At 43.1% G+C, this 20,939-nt stretch overlaps 1 gene segment (V, D, J or C); it reads left to right on the forward strand.

The window, feature by feature from the left end:
• Window positions 1–2,968: 2,968 nt before the first annotated feature.
• Window positions 2,969–20,939, forward strand: part of LOC130201700 (immunoglobulin heavy constant epsilon-like) — a 44,376-nt gene continuing 26,405 nt past the window's right edge. Inside the window, 4 exon segments of the C gene segment in view lie at window positions 2,969–3,145; window positions 4,425–4,482; window positions 6,107–6,457; window positions 19,461–19,808. Of these exon segments, the coding sequence occupies window positions 2,969–3,145; window positions 4,425–4,482; window positions 6,107–6,457; window positions 19,461–19,808 (934 nt within the window).

Genomic DNA, 20,939 nt, shown 5'->3' on the forward strand with positions numbered 1-20,939 from the left:
GTGTGTGTGTGTGTGTGAGTGTGTGTGTGTGTGTGTGTGTGTGTGACATGTATTAGTTTCATGCATATCAGTGGAAGTTGAAGCGTAAATCATGTTTTATTAACAATTTAAATTATTATTTCAGATTTTCCGGTACCTGCTCTTTGTTTGATGAAAGTCACCTGTAAATAACCCATGAAGGGTTTATTGTTTTGAGTTGTTTGACTGTTTAGCATTTTCATATTGATTTTGATGTATGCGTTATATTGATTTGAATAAATAGACGTTTATACTACTTCCAACAACAGACAATCGGACATTTTGAAACGTTAAAAGGAAGCGCACTTTTTTTAGGTTAAAATGCGAACTTTATGGTATATCGGACAGATGCGCATTTTATAACAAGTTTAATAGTTATTTGACAGGGACTAACTCTATTAAGGTGGTGATGAGGTGGTGATAGTGTACGAGTTTTTAATTCATGTATTGTCACCTAAGAAAGAAAATAAAAGAGTCACCAGCAGTAAGTCTTCACGCCAATTCATATGATCCGTTAGCTTATTGCTGTCAGAATACGCAGGCGAAACATAAAACATTTAATAAATAAGACTGAGGACGCTTTTTACAATTCATAACAGCATTGTGAAAAGAGATAACAACGGCAAAGAGTTCATCAGTTGAATTATAATACGTCAATAAAACGTAATCTAGAGAAATACTTTCGAACACAAATTGCATTTAGGTCTGAATAATTTTTGTGATCAGTTGCAAAGTGTTGACCTGAAAGTATTCACCAAAGACAAGGTCTCATTCATATATCAATGAAGTGGAATAAAATAACAAAAAGTGTGTCATATACCTGTGACATCTGGTGATTGTTGAACCGTATGTGTGCTGGTTGGTAAAAGAAAAGCCCACAAAGGAAGTTGAAGAAAATAACAGATGCTTTAGGTTTAATCTGCCCTTGAAGTCAGTTCTTGACATGCGAGTCAGCGGCAGTTATCCGACTTATTCTGGAGAAGGAACCAAACTGACAGTTCTTGGTCAGATAATACATAATTGGTTATGTCTTGGACACCAGAACAAAAGACGCCTTGTTGTCAAAGGTTCAGATGTCTCTTTCTGCAGGACTTTGACCCTGCAGCTTTAATTTCGTGATGTGTCCTTTTGTCCTGGCAGAACCTGGACATGACGTCAGCGGGCCGACAGTCAAAGTGCTTCGCCCTTCACCAAAGGTGTCAAAGCCACGGAGACCAGGAGAAGAAGAAGACCATCGTGTGTGTGGGTGGGTTCTACCCAGACCACGTCGGCGTGCTCTGGAAGGTCGACGGGTGGAGGTCACCACGGGTGGCGACGACAGCGCCTCTGCACGGCAAGTCTTACAGGATCAGCAGCAGGCTGAGGGTCTCTGCCAACGACTGGTTCACAGACCAAGAGTTCACCTGCAGCGTCCGCTTCTTCAACGGGGGCCGGAGCTCTACTCACACTCCATCCTGGGATCGCTTCATTTGAGACACGCAACCCACGTGTTCTCTTTGCACCAACAATGATGCTTAAACTACTAAATTCTCGGCTGAAAACATACTTAAACTAGAACGGGCACTCGGTAGAGCGCATACCTTCGCATATCACAAGATTGGGCATTGAATTATGAACATGTTGGCATTAGTTGCATGCCAATTGGATAAAATTGACGTATATGGTAAAAAGAAGATGTTGACCTTTTCATGACCTTGACCTTGACCTTTGACCCGATCGATCCCAAAGTCTAATCAAATGGTCCCCGGTAATAACCAATCATCCCACCAAATTTCATGTGATTCAAGAAGATGTTGACCTTTTTCATGACCTTGACCTTGACCTTTGACCCGATCAATCCCAAAATCTAATCAAATGGTCCCCGGATAACCAATCATCCCACCAAATTTCATGCGATTCGGTTTACAACTTTTTTTGTTACGCGAATAACACGCATACAAATAAATAAATAAATACACGGCGATCAAAACATTACCTTCCGCATTTTCAATGCGAAGGTAACTAAACGACTCTAGGCGTACCATATCACAAGATTGGGTATTGAATTATGAACATTTGGCATTAGTTGCCAATTGGATAAAATTGACCGTGCTATGGTAAAGATTTTGACCTTTTCCTGACCTTGACCTTGACCTTTGATCGATCCCAAAATCTAATCAAATGGTCCCGGATAATAATCATCCCACCAAATTTCATGCGATTCGGTTTCATACTTTTTAGTTGCGAGTAACACGCATACAAATACATAAATAAATACACGGCGATCAAAACATAACCTTCCGCATTTTCAATGCGACGGTAATTACATTCCGTGACTCAACAACAGTAGTATTTAGAATGTACAGACAAGAATGCATAATAAACGCTGTTCGTCTACACCAGTGGTCACCAACCTTTTTGAGCCCAAGATCCCTGACCTCCGCCTTCATGACCGGCAAGATCTACCTATTGAGGCGTTGAGAGAAAACGACTGTCCAGACTGGACTTACAACTTTTTATTTGGCTTAATTGTCATTTTGGTCCAGCGTTCAAATTGATGTGACCAGGAACACAGAATTTAAGTGTAATATAACAAGTAAGATATTTGTTAACCGCACAATATGAACAAGAAAAACACATTTGCAATGAGCAGCTGGATGAACTACCAATATAAATGTTGTCATGGCTGACATTTTTATCACGGGGCTTTATCTGTCGCTTCTTCTACACTCAGGTGAGTTTTGAGCGTTAACTCATCGTGGATGTGCCCCCGACATGTGCTTGAATGATCCAGTTTCTACGCATCATTTATGCAAGTTTACAGTTGTGTACATCGAGTTGAGGCACAATAGAAAATGTCATCTGTTTGTGTGCTTTAGGTCTCACGGTTGTAGTTCTTCAGTCTGGAGATCGGACATCCCACCCGGGACTCACGGTGACCTTTGTGTGCTGCATGGGTCCAGGGTGGAGCATGGGCAGCTGCATCATGTTCTGGTCCAGACAAACCCACCACGGAGCTCCACTGGAGGTCCTCACCAAATGCGACCAGGCAGCGTGCTTCCAGTCGTCCGTCGACCTCCCCGAGAACAAGTTCTCTCTTCTGATGACTGAGCTGCTCCTGAATGACAGCAGCACCTACTTCTGTGCTGCCAGTCACAGTGAAGGACACGGACCAGACAGTCAAACACAGAGCACGTCTGAGTGGGTCACATGTTAAGTGGTGAATGTTACTCAGCAAACGAGTGTCTCCTCAGTTCACTGGGTGTAAAGAGAAGTGTGACCAGCAGAGACGTCCCTCCCTCTCTTCAAACCAGCAGAGACCAGGTCCTCTCCTCCTTCCATCCCGCCCTCCGCTTCTTTTCTCAGCCGAACCAGAAACAGCAGCAGTCGGGTTGGAGGCCCGATCTGAACAGCTGCTCCCTCACAGAGAGATGGAGGCTGAGGAGAGATATGGAGGCGGGGAGGAGAGAGGAGAAGAGACTTCAGGTTTTGGTGTGATGCTTTCTCACCGTGGGGACTGGGAGGCCCACGGTGATACAATCCCATAGAGCCGCTGCACAAAAACCTCCTCCCATTGACACCCAGTGTGGAGACCACCACATGCTACCTGGGACACTTGGAAGAGCAGAAGCATCAATATTCTGAAGGTGTGTACGCTGTCGGGCCGAACTGGAACCAGAGAGGCAACATTCATGGGTGAATTGGCTACAAATTAGTTGAAAATAAATTATGAATCATAGGTTGAGCACTGGGATGCTTCTTTCATTCATCCTGACAGCAGCAACACATTTGGACGTTATGAAGCTCGTCCTGCATGTTGAAACCTTCTTCCTCCTCTGGATTATCACTCTGTGTTTCAACACAACGGTTATGGGACGTTTTGAGACCTTCAGCGTGACGCTGGATCACAGCTGACTCTGGAAAGGGAACCAAACTCACTGTTTAGGGTAAGTAGCATCTCTCCCTGCTGCAGTTCACTGGCACAACAGTTGAACTGTTGCTATGGAAGTAAAGCAAAAACAACTGTTGATGGTAAAAGCTGAGATATTGAGCCGAAGTGAAAACACTGATCTACACTGAGCCTTCTTACTTCGGCCAAGGAACCAAACTGACTGCTTTAGGTCAATATTTCAGTTTATTATTGAGGTTCGTTCAATGCATTATTGCATTATTGGTAAAAACCTTCCAAACACAGTCAGGTTAGCAAACAGAGAACGACTCAGGAGTCTCATGCTCAGTATCTCTGCACTGTGACGATGCAAACGAAGCTCACTTTGGAAAAGGAACCAAACTCACTGTTTTGGGTAAGTCCCGGATCGTCTGATGGAACACATGTGATAGATTTGTCATTCCGGTGATGCATAAACAAACGTAATGTATCGTAGAGTTCAAGTTCAGCTCGGGGCCTTTTTGATGTTAAGCTTAAGCGCTGTGTCTATTACGACGCAGCCTATTTCGGCCAGGGAACGAAACTGACGGTTCTCGGTAAGTTAGACTTCAAACCTTCTCATAATTCACTGGTGTGTAAAAAGTAAAACAAGTAAAAGCCGGTTTGGTGTTTGGGGAAAAAAAGTTCTGTGTCACATTAAAGTTACAAAAAATCAGAATGCAGTGCAATACATGTTGGATTTAAATTTGAAGAAGAAAAAAAAATACATTTAATACAATAAAGACCATTTGAAAGCAGCTAAAGACGCAAAGTCAAATATATGTTGTATCTACAGCCGTTGAGTTGGGGCAGTGAGAGAGACGTGTGTATTAAATACAGCAGCAACACAGCACCGTTCAGCAGCTGTTGGTTTTTAATGTCAAGGAAAGTTACATTTAAGAGGTGAAGGTGAGGAACATTTGACTCTTTTATACCCACTGAAGTAGATGAAGTTCTTGAAGCAGTCAAAGAGGAACAAAGGAGGAATAGCGGCTCAGATAAAGAGGCCGCCGGAGATTTTGTATCAGTGGAAAGTCTCTGTGCTCCTTCTCTGAGGTTTTCTTTGGAGCTGGAACCAAACTCACAGTTTTAGGTAAGAACACCTGCAGCGTCTCAGAGAAGAAGATTCTCTGTTGCTCATTTATATGCAATACTAAGAATATATTGTGAAGACATTTTATTTGATGGCTGTGAGCAAAAGTGTGAAAGAAGTGAATGCAGACGTCAGTTTGTGGCGGTACAGAACAGCGTCGTCCATGTTCTCCAGGAGAAGTACAGCAGCAATAAAACATTTGGCTCTGCGCCAGATTATTCCTCTAAAGACACTTCTTCTTATCAGCGCTGTGAGACGTGAGCTCACAGGCGGAGGCTTTCTTCAGAGCTGGAATAAACTCACCGTTCTCGGTAAGACAGTTAAAGTGATTCAATATATATATATATATATATATACACCAACATTAATTATCAAAAGAATGATATCAAATTGACATGTTGAGCTCGGGCAGTTCTTCTCGTGCAGCCTCGTATCAGTGTGAACAATACAAGTCTGCTTCCTTTGGCCGTGGCACCAGACGGACAGTGTTGGGTAAGAAAATGATAAAAAATCGTATGCATGAATCTATATTCCTGAGCTTCTACTAAATCTGCAGAATTATAATTTAAAAAAGCATATGTTCCATCAACCTAATAAAATAAATCTCTCTATCTAGCAAAACAAAGCTGCACGAGGTCAGGGCACCGACTTCATGTTCATTCATCAGTGACTCAAAGTGTTGAACTGAAAGTATTCACCAAGCCGACAAGGTCTCATTCATATATCAAAGAAGTGGAGTAAAATAACCAAAAGTGTGTCATATATCTGTGACATATGGTGATTGTTGAACCGTATATGTGCTGGTTGGTAAAAGAAAAGCCCACAAAAGGAAGTAAAAAAACAAACAGATGCTATAGGTTTAATCTGCCCTTGAAGTCAGTTCTTGACATGCGAGTCAGCGGCAGTTATCCGACTTATTCTGGAGAAGGAACCAAACTGACAGTTCTTGGTAAGATAATAAATAATTGGTTATTTGTCTTGGACACCAGAACAAAAGACGCCTTGTTGTCAAAAGGTTTAGAAGTCTCTTTCTGCAGGACTTTGACCCTGCAGCTTTGATTTCGTGATGTGTCCTTTTGTCCTGGCAGAACCTGGACATGACGTCAGCGGGCCGACAGTCAAAGTGCTTCGCCCTTCACCAAAGGAGTGTCAAAGCCACGGAGACCAGGAGAAGAAGAAGAAGACCATCGTGTGTGTGGCCAGTGGGTTCTACCCAGACCACGTCGGCGTGCTCTGGAAGGTCGACGGGGTGGAGGTCACCACCGGGGTGGCGACCGACAGCGCCGCTCTCCGGCACGGCAAGTCTTACAGGATCAGCAGCAGGCTGAGGGTCTCTGCCAACGACTGGTTCACAGACCACAAAGAGTTCACCTGCAGCGTCCGCTTCTTCAACGGGACGCACACGGAGCTCTACTCACACTCCATCCTGGGGGGGAAAGGTACGCTTCATTTGAGACACACAACCCACCTGAGCGTGTTCTCTTTGCACCGACAACAATCTGTCTCACGCTTTTATCCTTCTTCCATCAAGGAGCGCTGACCAGAGGTAAATATCGTTTTGTACCTGAATGCATCATCGCTGCTATTTAATGTCCTGGATGTTTCCTCTTTGAGTCGTGTCACTAAACTCTCTGCAGAGAAATATCTGAGGATCGCACAGACGGCCAAACTGTCCTACGGGGTTCTCATCGTCAAGAGCGGCGTCTACGGAGCCTTTGTGGCGTTTCTGGTGTGGAGGCTTCAGGTTTGTTCCACAGGGTCTCCATGTTGCTTTCCTGGCCCTTCACCTCTTCATCCAAACTGTGTATTCTCAATTATTTAGCATTTGACATTAATTAGGCTTCCTAGATTTTAATGTGTGACTGAAGGAGTCGTAGATAAAAAGAGTTTGTGATGTCATGACATCGTGTCCTTTTGCAGCGTTCAGCCGGGAAGCAGAGCGACTGAGAGCTGAGGCCTGGACAGAAGTTCATCGAGTAGATCGTTGTGTGTTGCACTCAAATAAACTAGAGGAGCAGTTGTGTCTCTGTTTTTAAAACTGCCATGCAAATACTTTGGCCTCACATTTTTTTTCTATAAAGGAGGAACGTCGTGGAACGCACGTTTGCTTATTTTCCGTCTAAATAAAAGTGTTTCAGAGGATCTCCGTCTGTCGTGTTCTGTCATTTCTGTACCGTCTTGTGTCCTGAGAAAGGAACAACTTGTCACCTCTCAGTGTTTCCAATGAGCCAAACTGAGAGGTGACTAAAGTTTCTCCAGTGACATTTGACTTGGTGAAATTGCATCAACTGATCTGAGTTCAGCGTTCTAAAAGATGCAATAAGTCGTGTGGTGAGAGAAGCTTGAGACGCTTCACGCTCTCTCCCCGAGGACAGAAGTTGTTCCTTTGAGCTCAAACGCGCTCAGCGGGAAAGTAAACGTGCGAGTCGACCGCACGCCGACAGGAAGTCGACGAGCTCGTCTGAGAACAGAAGAAGGTCAAAGCCGTCGTTGGTGAGCGAACCGGAGCGACAGAGGAGAGGAAGTGGTCGCCGAGCAGCCTGCACATCGCTAACCTACACTTTACCTCAGCCTCTGCATCTCTGCACACACACACACACACACACACACACACACACACACACACACACACACACACACACACACACACACACACACACACACACACACACACACACCCTGATTCTGCTCGTCTGGCACAGCTGCTGTTATCAGAAGTAGATTAGAGCAAAACCAGAACTTTAAATACACGTCTCTGTCATTATTTAAGGAAGTTTAAATACGAGGCAGGAAGTTCTTTCTTCATTGTGGATATAAACTTATGTCAGTGGACAGATTCTTTATACATTGATATAAAAGCTAAATATTAAAGAGTGACAGAATCAACAACAACAACCATGTATCAGTGAAACATCAGAATATTGAGGTTCAACCCATTCAGCAGATTATGGAGAAATGTTGAAAGATAAATCTTTCAGGTGAATAACTTCATTTGGCTGGTGTTAGTTGTGTTACATTTAACAGACTTCAGAATTTGTACTCAAATGTTTTTAGTCCATGTTTCACAATCATTAAACATGTAAGTATTCTTTATCTCCAGGAGGAACTGAACCTCTCACACTCAGTTTCATATTCAGATGTGCAGAAATACAGGTACATATGAAGCGTTGCAGATACAGTGAATGCGTTATCTCTTTATCCAACATGTGAAGCAACAAACACACAGAGCACAGAAGCCTGATGAAGGAGATCATTTAGAAGGGCATCAGGAAGTCTACAGCCTCTACTGCCCCCTACTGGTGACTCTGAAATGACATCAGAAGAACTCCAGTGGAAGATCATCATAAATAATGAACACACACTCCCCCCTGTGTTTTATTACCTTCGCATTGAAAATGCGGAAGGTTATGTTTTGATCGTGTATTTATTTATTTATTTATTTGTATGCGTGTTACTCGCATAACACAAAAAGTATTAAACCGAATTGCATGACATTTGGTGGGATGATTGGTTATTATCCGGGGACCATTTGATTAGATTTTGGGATCGATCGGATCAAAGGTCAAGGTCATGAAAAGGTCAAAATCGTCTTTTTACCATAGCGGGTCAATTTGTATCCAATTGGCATGCAACTAATGCCAAAATGTTCATAATTCAATGCACAATCTTGTGATATGCGAAGGTATGCGCTCTACCGAGGGACCGTTCTAGTTATGGGTGTGTTGAGGTGACAGAACATGGATATAATCAATAAACGAGGCCTCCTCAGATGGTCCATCTTGTTGCCGTGGACAACAGGTAAACTACAATAAAATCAACTGGCGGACTGGTGAAAGAATACACACGAATACGTTGTGTAGTTATTGTAACGTTAAATGATGTTGATGTGAATGCAACATCAAACTGTTGTGATGGTATTGTTTGTCGTCTACTCCCAGGGACACAATGTGGAGGGCTGAACACCAGACATGTGACACTCCCAGACCTCTGATCACACCGACCCCACATGAGGCCTGTTGCATTCTCTGAGTGAACATGGACGTCATCCAACATGGCCTCCTGAGAGAAAAGGGAACGACACAATGGCCTTGAACCGTTGCTGTTGAACATCGTGTCGGATGCTCTCTGGCTTCCGGTACCTTCATGCGTTTCACATTCTAGGAGCCGGTGATGATGTCGCCCAGACCGCCCTGCTGTGGGGGCTCGAGGGTCAGTCCGCCACGATGGACTGCAGTCACACTAAGGGGGCTACTTTTGATCAGATGACCTGGTACAGACAGCTGCCAGGGGAGGGAATGAGGCAGGTCGTTCACAAGACTCAGAGTCCGCCACACTTATATGGAAGTGGCTTCAGCGGGAAGAGTTTCCTGTGAAAAGGAGCGACGCTCAGTCCGGATCTCTGAGGGTGGAGAAGCTGCTGCCGGAGGACAGCGGGGTGTACTTTTCAGTTTTCAATTCAATTCAGTTTATTTGTATAGCCCATTTTCACAAATTAGAAATTTGTCTCAGAGTGCTTTACAATCTGTACATATAGACATCCCTGACCTTTGACCTTTGACCTCACATCGGATCAGGAACAACTCCCAAACAACCCTTCATGGGGAAAAAAGTGAAGAACCCTTCAGGAGAGAACAGAGGAGGATCCCTCACCAGAATGGACACAACAATAGATGTCATGTGACCAGAAGGAATCATTACACACAAATTAAAACACAGTAACAACACAATGAATATGACAGAGTGGATGAATAGTTGGTAGTCGGCATATTCCACGATCCAGACCTCCACGATCCATCAGGCAGATGGAGGAAGAGGAGGAGGAGTGGGCGGAGTCTCAACAGTGGGCGGAGTCTCAGCAGGGCCATGGCGTAGTTGGTAGTCGTTGGTACTTTTGGGCTGTGAGTGAACACAGCGATGCAGGCGACTCCGACAGCTGCGCCAAGACCCGACCGCCACGATACAAATGCATGTTTAGTTATCGGTAGGGGGAGCTGAAGACCTGCCGACTGCGCTTTAGAGTTTTGGTTCCTATTCAGTCATTTGTGAGAAGTGGCTTTTACACTGCAGTGGAGCTATTTGGCAGAGTTGTTTTCAAATGTTAAATGACAAGCAATGAATACTGAAATTGTCTGGCCACAGTAGGTTCCACACACACACACACACACACACACACATATTCAATTCAATTCAAGCCCATTTTCACAAATTACAAATGTGTCTCGGAGTGCTTTACAATCTGTACACATAGACATCCCTGACCTTTGACCTCACATCGGATCAGGAACAACTCCCAAATAACCCTTCAGGGGGAAAAAGTGAAGAACCCTTCAGGAGAGAACAGAGGAGGATCCCTCTCCAGGATGGACAGAACAATAGATGTCATGTGACCAGAAGGACAGATTTAGAGTTAAAACACATTAATATATATATATTTATATACAGTGGGTACGGAAAGTATTCAGATGTGTTATATAAAAAAACTTGTATAGTAACACGTGTATTATTTCTTTATACTATAAAAGTATTTGCAATAATACAATATATATATATATATAATTTTTTTTCATATATATATTATCTACTATAAAAGTATTTGCGTTTTTATCTTTACGTTAAAAAGTAGTGTTGTCTTCAGCCTCCTTCGGTCCTTATTCAGTGGTATCTCCCCATGCAGCCCCGGAGAGGCCTCTAAACCCTCGGCTAGCCCTCGACCTGCAATGTCCACCGCATGCGCTGCAGGGGCCACTCTGCCTTCAGGGCCGGTGTCGCCGCTGCAGGGCGACACCGGCCTGTGAAAAAGGAAAAAACAACAAAACAAAGCCTTTAACTGGGGCATCGTAAAGTATTTTCACACCAGCAGGGGGCAGCAAACCTCAACATGAACATGAAGGATGTCGTCCACTCCCATTGCGATGCAAGAGAACGCTAGCCCCTCCCCTCTGAGAGCCATGACGTCGACCTCTCTGACCCCGATAGTCTTCATCGATCCGTAACAGTGACGCAGTCTCGTCCTCAGCTGTGGAGAAACTCTTAAACTTCATTAACATGATTGTTGTGGTCTTGATATGCTATTGTCTTCATCTGCCGGGAAATAACGGTGAGAAGCAATACAACACCTTTGGAAAGAGGAAGTCAATTCAGGATTTACAATCTCCTCGCCTTTGTTGATTCTATCAAGATTCTATCAACACGATGTTGGCCACACGCGTTGTGACGTCGTCTATGAAATAAAGATCGTTTTAGAAACCAATATGGTTGTAAACTTTTCTCATTAACTACAAGAATGATGACATTTACAAGCCGAGTGAATGGTCTCAGGTTTAAATAACAATAAAGAAGCATATCCGGCATGAACTATAAAGTCTACCGTGGTCACGTGTATGTTTTTGTAAAGAAACACCGTTTTAAAAATGTCTTAAAATGTGTTTATTTCTAGAGTCGAGAGTGGATGTAGATGTTATAACTGAGAGGGGTTGAGGTTGTGCACTTAGAGTGCAACTGCAAAACAAAGAGGTCGATGAAAAATCTGGGTATGAAATGAATGTGTTGATTTTATTTATTTTTTATTTTATTTTTCACATTAATGTCTTTTACCTTTTTTTAGTTATTTCGTTTTGTATTTAATGCTTATCATTTGGTTGTATTTAGTTTGATTGTTTGGTCCTTCCCTCCCTCCTCATTGGGTCCTACTCTTGGAGGGTAGATGTATAAACATGTGGGAGGGGATGGGTGGGAATGTGGGCGGGTCTGTATGTGGATATGGATGTGTGCTGATTTTATTATGTTGTAGATATATATATATATTTTTTTCTTTTTTTTTCCTCAATGTCAAGGACTAATCTGTTTGTGGAAAATGCAAAATAAAAAGTTATAAAAAATTAATAGAACTATAAAGTCTACCATGGTCACATTTATGTTTTTGTAAAGAAATACCGTTTTAAAAATGTCTTTAAATGTGCTTATCACAAATAGATCACGTCATTAACTCTGGCCTGTTTTGTGTGTCAGTGATCTACAGGTAATCTACGCTGCAGTGATGACCTGCAGGGGGCCCTCCAGCACCACGTGTACCACACCTTGTGTAGATGTGTACACAGCAGCTCTTGAGGTCCCGTCACACGACGCAGCGACACCGGCAGCTCGTCACGTCTCTCATCCACGAGGCTGTTGGCGTCCGACAGCATGGATATCATCGTCCGGACAACAGTCTTGTTGCTGTGGACTACAGGTGATGTACAATAGAAATCTAACTGTTCAGCATTACAGTCGTTTTGTTTGTTAAAACACGTTCACATTTCAAGTTTGCCTCATTGGAATAGTTTAGAATTTTAGAAGTAGTGTCAAAGAATATCATAGGAATCCAAAAGATGAGCCGTGATCACCTTTACTGCTTCGCACACAGGTTTAAGTGATGGGAGACGTGTCACCCAGACTGACATAGTGTGGAAACACGAGGGGGAAGATGCGACAATGAGCTGCAGCTCCGACTACTGGCACTACAACCAGATGTACTGGTTCAGACAGCTGCCAGGAGAAACATTGAAACTGATCGTGTCCACAAGTGCAGGAAACAAAGTCCATGATTTTGGAGATTTCAGCACAGAGAAATTTTCAGCCACCGAGCCTGATGGTCAGAGCGGTACGTTCACCGTGAAGAACCTGCAGCCAGAAGACAACGGCTTGTACTTCTGTGCTGCGTCTCAACACAGTGATCCAGAGTCACTCAGTAGCTGAACAGAAACCACAGCGCTCTGTGAACACGATGCTCACAATGATCTCGAGGCCTGCGGGGACCTGGAGGAGCACCTGGACCTGGAGGAACACAAAAACACAAGACGGACTCCGAAGTCTCGTTTCTTAATGAGTTTTTGTAAATAACAATCGGCCCCAATGTGATGTGATCACGTGACCTCATGGTTTATTTGTGCTGAACAGAGCGATGTGTGAATCATTTCTCTGGGAGGAGGATCATGGCTGACATGTTTATCACGGGGCTTTATCTGTCGCTTCTTCTACACTCAGGTGAGTTTTGAGCGTTAACTCATCGTGGATGTGCCCCCGACATGTGCTTGAATGATCCAGTTTCTACGCATCATTTATGCAAGTTTACAGTTCTGTACATCGAGTTGAGGCACAATAAAAAATGTCATCTTTTTGTGTGCTTTAGGTCTCACGGTTGTAGTTCTTCAGTCTGGAGATCGGACATCCCACCCGGGACTCACGGTGACCTTTGTGTGCTGCATGGGTCCAGGGTGGAGCATGGGCAGCTGCATCATGTTCTGGTCCAGACAAACCCACCACGGAGCTCCACTGGAGGTCCTCACCAGAGAGTACGACCAAACCGCGGGGCGCTTCCAGTCGTCCGTCGACCTCCCCGAGAACAAGTTCTCTCTTCTGATGACTGAGCTGCTCCTGAATGACAGCAGCACCTACTTCTGTGCTGCCAGTCACAGTGAAGGACACGGACCAGACAGTCAAACACAGAGCACGTCTGAGCGGGTGTCACATGTTAAGTGGTGAATGTTACTCAGGAAACGAGTGTCTCCTCAGTTCACTGGTTCTGGGTGTAAAGAGAAGTGTGACCAGCAGAGACGTCCCTCCCTCTCTTCAAACCAACAGAGACCAGGTCCTCTCCTCCTTCCCGCCGCTCTCGCTTCTTTTCTCAGCCGAACCAGAAACAGCAGCAGTCGGGTTGGAGGCCCGACCTGAACAGCTGCTCCCTCACAGAGAGATGGAGGCTGAGATATGGAGAGGCCGGGTGGGGGGAGGAGAGAGGAGAAGAGACTTCAGGTTTTGGTGTGATGCTTTCTCACCGTGGGGACTGGGAGGCCCACGGTGATACAATCCCATAGAGCCGCTGCACAAAAACCTCCTCCCATTGACACCCAGTGTGGAGACCACCACATGCTACCTGGGACACTTGGAAGAGCAGAAGCATCAATATTCTGAAGGTGTGTACGCTGTCGGGCCGAACTGGAACCAGAGAGGCAACATTCATGGGTGAATTGGCTAAATAAAATATTTTTTAAACACGTTGTGAAGCACTGGGATGCTTCTTTCATTCATCCTGACAGCAGCAACACATTTGGACGTTATGAAGCTCGTCCTGCATGTTGAAACCTTCTTCCTCCTCTGGATTATCACTCTGTGTTTCAACACGACGGTTATGGGACGTTTTGAGACCTTCAGCGTGACGCTGGATCACAGCTGACTCTGGAAAGGGAACCAAACTCACTGCTTTAGGTCAATATCTCAGTTTATTATTGAGGTTTGTTCAATGCATTATTGCATTATTGGTAAAAACCTTCCAAACACAGTCAGGTTAGTAAACAGAGAGAACGACTCAGGAGTCTCATGCTCAGTATCTCTGCACTGTGACGATGCAAACGAAGCTCACTTTGGAAAAGGAACCAAACTCACTGTTTTGGGTAAGTCGCGGATCGTCTGATGGAACACATGTGATAGATTTGTCATTCCGGTGATGCATAAACAAACGTTATGTATCGTAGAGTTCAAGTTCAGCTCGGGGCCTTTTTGATGTTAAGCTTAAGCGCTGTGTCTATTACATCACAGCCTATTACAACGCAGCCTATTTCGGCCAGGGAACGAAACTGACGGTTCTCGGTAAGTTAGACTTCAAAGCTTCTCATAATTCACTGGTATATATAAAATGTGAAGAAGAAAAAAAAACTTTTAATACAATAAAGACCATTTGAAAGCAGCTAAAGAAGCAAAGTCAAATATATTTTGTATATACAGCCGTTGATAAAGTCTACGGCAAAACATGGGAACAATGTAACAAGTATTGCAATTGGAGTTATTCTGAAACAAACTTTATGTTCCCGACATTCTGCTCAGAGCTTTTTGTTCTCAAGCTTAAGTGCCGTGTCAGTAGAGAGTCTATTCAGTCTGTACGACGTCTACCTCGGCCAGGGAACTAAGCGGACTGTTCTCGGTGAGTCAGACATCCACATTCCTTCACATGAACCTGTGAGAAGCAAAACATATAAAAACCCAACGGTTGGGGCAGTGAGAGAGACGTGTGTATTAAATACAGCAACAGCACAGCACCGTTCAGCAGCTGTTGGTTTTTAATGTCAAGGAAAGTTACATTTAAGAGGTGAAGGTTAGGAACATTTGACTCTTTTATACCCACTGAAGTAGATTAAGTTCTTGACGCAGTCAAAGAGGAACAAAGGAGGAATAGCGGCTCAGATAAAGAGGCCGCCGGAGGTTTTGTATCGGTGGAAAGTCTCTGTGCTCCTACTGGAGGGTTTTCTTTGGAGCTGGAACTAAACTCACAGTTCTCGGTAAGACAGTTAAAGTGATTCGATATATACTGTATATACACATCAACATTAATTATCAAAAGAATGATATCAAATTGACATGTTGAGCTCGGGCAGCTCTTCTCGTGCAGCCTCGTATCAGTGTGAACAATACAAGTCTGCTTCCTTTGGCTGTGGCACCAGACGGACAGTGTTGGGTAAGAAAATGATAACAAATCGTATGCATGAATCTATATTCCTGAGCTTCTACTAAATCTGCAGAATTATAATTTTAAAAAAAGCATCTGTTCCATAAACGAAATAAAATAAATCTCTCTGTTCTGCAGCAAAACAAAGCTGCACGAGGTCAGGGCACCGACTTCATGTTCATTCATCAGTGACTCAAAGTGCAACCCTGTATCACAAAAATTACGTTCCCCCAGACCTAAAATGCAATTTGCAGTTACGTTTGACGCAAACGTATTTCTCTCCAAATTACGTTTGAATGAAACGTATTTCTCTCCAGATTACGTTTGTATTTGACGTATTATAATTACAAATACGTCTCTGATGAACGTATCTTTGCCGTTTGTTATCTCTCTTTTCTACAATGCTGTTATGAATTGTAAAAAGCGTCCTCTAGTCTTATTTATTATTTTGTTATATATGTTGTTTCGCCAGCGTATTCTGACAGCAATAAGCGTTGTAACGGATCATATGAATTGGCGTGAAGACTTACTGCTGGTGACTCTCCTTTATTTTCTTTTTTTAGGTGACAATACATTAATTAAAACTCGGCCACTATCACCACCTCATCACCACCGAAACAGAGTTAGTCCCATACGGGTCAAATCAACTATTAAACTTGTTATAAAATGCGCATCTGTCCGTAATCTATACCATAAAGTTCTCATTTTAACCTAAAAAAAAGTGCGCTTTCAAAATAAAAGTCCGATTTATCTGTTAAGCGGAAGTAGTATAAAACGTCTATATTTATTCAAACAATACAATATAAAAGTCATACATACATCAAAATCAATAAGGAAAATGCTAAACAGTCAAACAACTCAAAACAATAAACCCTTCATGGCGTTATTTACAGGTGTGTTTACTTCTCATCAAACAAAAAGAGCAGGTACCGGAAAATTGGGAAATAATTTGAGAATTGTGAATAAAACATGATTTACCTACAACTTCCACTGATATGCATGCAAACTAATATCGCTTCACACACACACACACACACACACTGACAGAAACACATAGACACTCACATACGTACACACACACACAGGCAGAGACACACACATACTCACACAGAGACACACTCTCACACACACACAGACACACACACACACACGCACACAGAATGACAGACACACACACAGAGACACACAGGCAGAGACACACACACACACAAATATACACATGCATACTCTGCAGACTGACCCTTGACCTCCCAATTGTCTCTCAGATATAACCCTACTGCTTTATATTTAATATATTATATTTACCTAAATATAAGACTTTGAGGTCATGAGGGGAATCCCCTCCAAAACTTTCAGAAGAGAACATTGTCACCGTGCCAATAACCCTTGTACGATCCTTAAAACCAGTCTTTTAGTTAATTTTCATACTTTCAATCAACTTAAAGATCTGGATTCTTTTCAGATTCAAAGAGGGCCTCTGAATATGAATACCCTAACGTTTTGGACCGATAGCTCTGAGTTAAGGGCCCCAAAAACAGGTCCAAAGGGTCAAATTGGGTAAACATGTCAGAGCTTAGCTTTCTTTTCAGGTTGTAGCCACTCCCAAATGGGGTAGAATACAATTGAAATTGTTCATATAGTACAAACATGTAAGGAGTTGTTAACCTTTGAAGGAAGGAATTTGTTTTTTTCCGGGTTTTTAAACCCCTCCCAAGCAGGGATGCTAAGTGCTATATGGCCAGCCTACATGGTTGGGCCCCATTTGGGAGTGGCTACAACCTGCAAAAGAAAGCTAAGCTCTGACATGTTTCGAAGAAAAACAAGCTAAAATCAGCCCAAACTCACAACAGGGTCTCAGATTTGTTAAACCACACACCCTCTTCAAGTCCTGGATTTCAGACAGCCAATTAACTCTTGTGGGTGTTTCGGAGGAAATTCACCCCATCACCTCATTGTAGGCCCTGTCCTGAGTGTCTGTGTTCAATTTGGGATTTCCAGGACAAGTATTTAGGAGATTATGGCCATTTTTGCACTTGTCAAAAAATATGCAAATTTAAGAGAATAAGACCCAATTTGACCCTTTGGACCTGTTTTTGGGGCCCTTAACTCAGACCTATCGGTCCAACGCCGTAGAGTATTCATATTCAGAGGCCCTTCTTTGAATCTGAAAAGAATCCAGATCTTTAAGTTGATTGAAAGTCTGAAAAATTAACTAAAAGACTGGTTTTAAGGATCGTATAAGGGTTATTGGCACGGTGACAATTTTCTCTTGTGAATGTTTTGGAGGGGATTCCCCTCATGACCTCAAAGGATAACATTTAGGTAAATATAATATATTAAATATAAAGCAGTAGGTTTATATCTGAGAGACAATTGGGAGGTCAAGGGTCAGTCTGCAGAGTATGCATGTGTGTGCATCTGTATTTGTGTGTGTGTGTGTGTGTGTGGGTGTGTGTGTGCGTGTGTGTGATTCTGCCTGTGTTTGTATGTATGTGAGTGTCTGTATGTGTGTGTCTGAGTGTGTGTCTGTGTGTGAGTGTGTGTGTCTGTCATTTTGTGTGTGTCTGTGTGTGAGTGTGTGTCTGTCTGTGTGTGTGTGTGTGTAAGAGTGTGTGCGTATGAGAGTGTGTCTCTGCAGAGTATGTGTGTCTCTGCCTGTGTGTGTGTGTGTGTACGTATGTGAGTGTCTATGTTTCTGTCAGTGTGTGTGTGTGTGTGTGTGTGTGTGTGTGTGTGTGTGTGTGTGTGTGAAACGATGTATTAGTTTGCATGCATATCAGTGGAAGTTGAAGCGTAAATCATGTTTTATTAACAATTCCCAAATTATTATTTCCCAGATTTTTCCGGGTACCTGCTCTTTAAGTTTGATGAGAAGTAAACACACCTGTAAATAACGCCATGAAGGGTTTATTGTTTTGAGTTGTTTGACTGTTTAGCATTTTCCTTATTGATTTTGATGTATGCGTTATATTGTATGATTTGAATAAATATAGACGTTTCATACTACTTCCGCTTAACAGACAAATCGGACTTTTATTTTGAAACGTTAAAAGGAAGCGCACTTTTTTTTTAGGTTAAAATGCGAACTTTATGGTATAGATTACGGACAGATGCGCATTTTATAACAAGTTTAATAGTTTATTTGACCCGTATGGGACTAACTCTGTTAAGGTGGTGATGAGGTGGTGATAGTGTACGAGTTTTAATTCATGTATTGTCACCTAAAGAAAGAAAATAAAGGAGAGTCACCAGCAGTAAGTCTTCACGCCAATTCATATGATCAGTTACACCGCTTATTGCTGTCAGAATACGCAGGCGAAACAACATAAAACATAATAATAAATAAGACTAGAGGACGCTTTTTACAATTCATAACAGCATTGTAGAAAAGAGAGATAACAAACGGCAAAGATACGTTCATCAGAGACGTATTTGTAATTATAATACGTCAAATACAAACGTAATCTGGAGAGAAATACGTTTGAGTCAAACGTAACTACAAATTGCATTTTAGGTCTGGGGGAACGTAATTTTTGTGATACAGGGTTGCAAAGTGTTGACCTGAAAGTATTCACCAAGCCGACAAGGTCTCATTCATATATCAAAGAAGTGGAATAAAATAACAAAAAGTGTGTCATATATCTGTGACATCTGGTGATTGTTGGACCGTATGTGTGCTGGTTGGTAAAAGAAAAGCCCACAAAAGGAAGTTGAAGAAAATAACAGGTGCTTTAGGTTTAATCTGCCCTTGAAGTCAGTTCTCGACATGCGAGTCAGCGGCAGTTATCCGACTTATTCTGGAGAAGGAACCAAACTGACAGTTCTTGGTGAGATAATAAATAATTGGTTCTTTGTCTTGGACACCAGAACAAAAGACGCCTTGTTGTCAAAGGTTCAGATGTCTCTTTCTGCAGGACTTTGACCCTGCAGCTTTAATTTCGTGATGTGTCCTTTTGTCCTGGCAGAACCTGGACATGACGTCAGCGGGCCGACAGTCAAAGTGCTTCGCCCTTCACCAAAGGAGTGTCAAAGCCACGGAGACCAGGAGAAGAAGAAGACCATCGTGTGTGTGGCCAGTGGGTTCTACCCAGACCACGTCGGCGTGCTCTGGAAGGTCGACGGGGTGGGGGTCACCACCGGGGTGGCGACCGACAGCGCCGCTCTCCGGCACGGCAAGTCTTACAGGATCAGCAGCAGGCTGAGGGTCTCTGCCAACGACTGGTTCACAGACCACAAAGAGTTCACCTGCAGCGTCCGCTTCTTCAACGGGACGCACACGGAGCTCTACTCACACTCCATCCTGGGGGGGAAAGGTACGCTTCATTTGAGACACGCAACCCACCCGAGCGTGTTCTCTTTGCACCGACAATGATGCTTAAACTACTAAATTCTCGGCTGAAAACATACTTAAACTAGAACGGGCACTCGGTAGAGCGCATACCTTCGCATATCACAAGATTGGGCATTGAATTATGAACATGTTGGCATTAGTTGCATGCCAATTGGATAAAAATTGACCGTGCTATGGTAAAAAGAAGATGTTGACCTTTTCATGACCTTGACCTTGACCTTTGACCCGATCGATCCCAAAGTCTAATCAAATGGTCCCCGGTAATAACCAATCATCCCACCAAATTTCATGTGATTCAAGAAGATGTTGACCTTTTTCATGACCTTGACCTTGACCTTTGACCCGATCAATCCCAAAATCTAATCAAATGGTCCCCGGATAATAACCAATCATCCCACCAAATTTCATGCGATTCGGTTTACAACTTTTTTTGTTACGCGAATAACACGCATACAAATAAATAAATAAATACACGGCGATCAAAACATTACCTTCCGCATTTTCAATGCGAAGGTAACTAGAACGGGCACTCGGTAGAGCGCATACCTTCGCATATCACAAGATTGGGTATTGAATTATGAACATTTTGGCATTAGTTGCATGCCAATTGGATAAAAATTGACCGTGCTATGGTAAAAAGATTTTGACCTTTTCCTGACCTTGACCTTGACCTTTGACCCGATCGATCCCAAAATCTAATCAAATGGTCCCCGGATAATAACCAATCATCCCACCAAATTTCATGCGATTCGGTTTCATACTTTTTTAGTTATGCGAGTAACACGCATACAAATACATAAATAAATACACGGCGATCAAAACATAACCTTCCGCATTTTCAATGCGACGGTAATTACATTCCGTGACTCAACAACAGTAGTATTTAGAATGTACAGACAAGAATGCATAATAAACGCTGTTCGTCTACACCAGTGGTCACCAACCTTTTTGAGCCCAAGATCCCTGACCTCCGCCTTCATGACCGGCAAGATCTACCTATTGAGGCGTTGAGAGAAAACGACTGTCCAGACTGGACTTACAACTTTTTATTTGGCTTAATTGTCATTTTGGTCCAGCGTTCAAATTGATGTGA

Source organism: Pseudoliparis swirei, chromosome 11 (genome assembly GCF_029220125.1).
Source record: "Pseudoliparis swirei isolate HS2019 ecotype Mariana Trench chromosome 11, NWPU_hadal_v1, whole genome shotgun sequence".
Taxonomy (NCBI): Eukaryota; Metazoa; Chordata; class Actinopteri; order Perciformes; family Liparidae; genus Pseudoliparis; species Pseudoliparis swirei.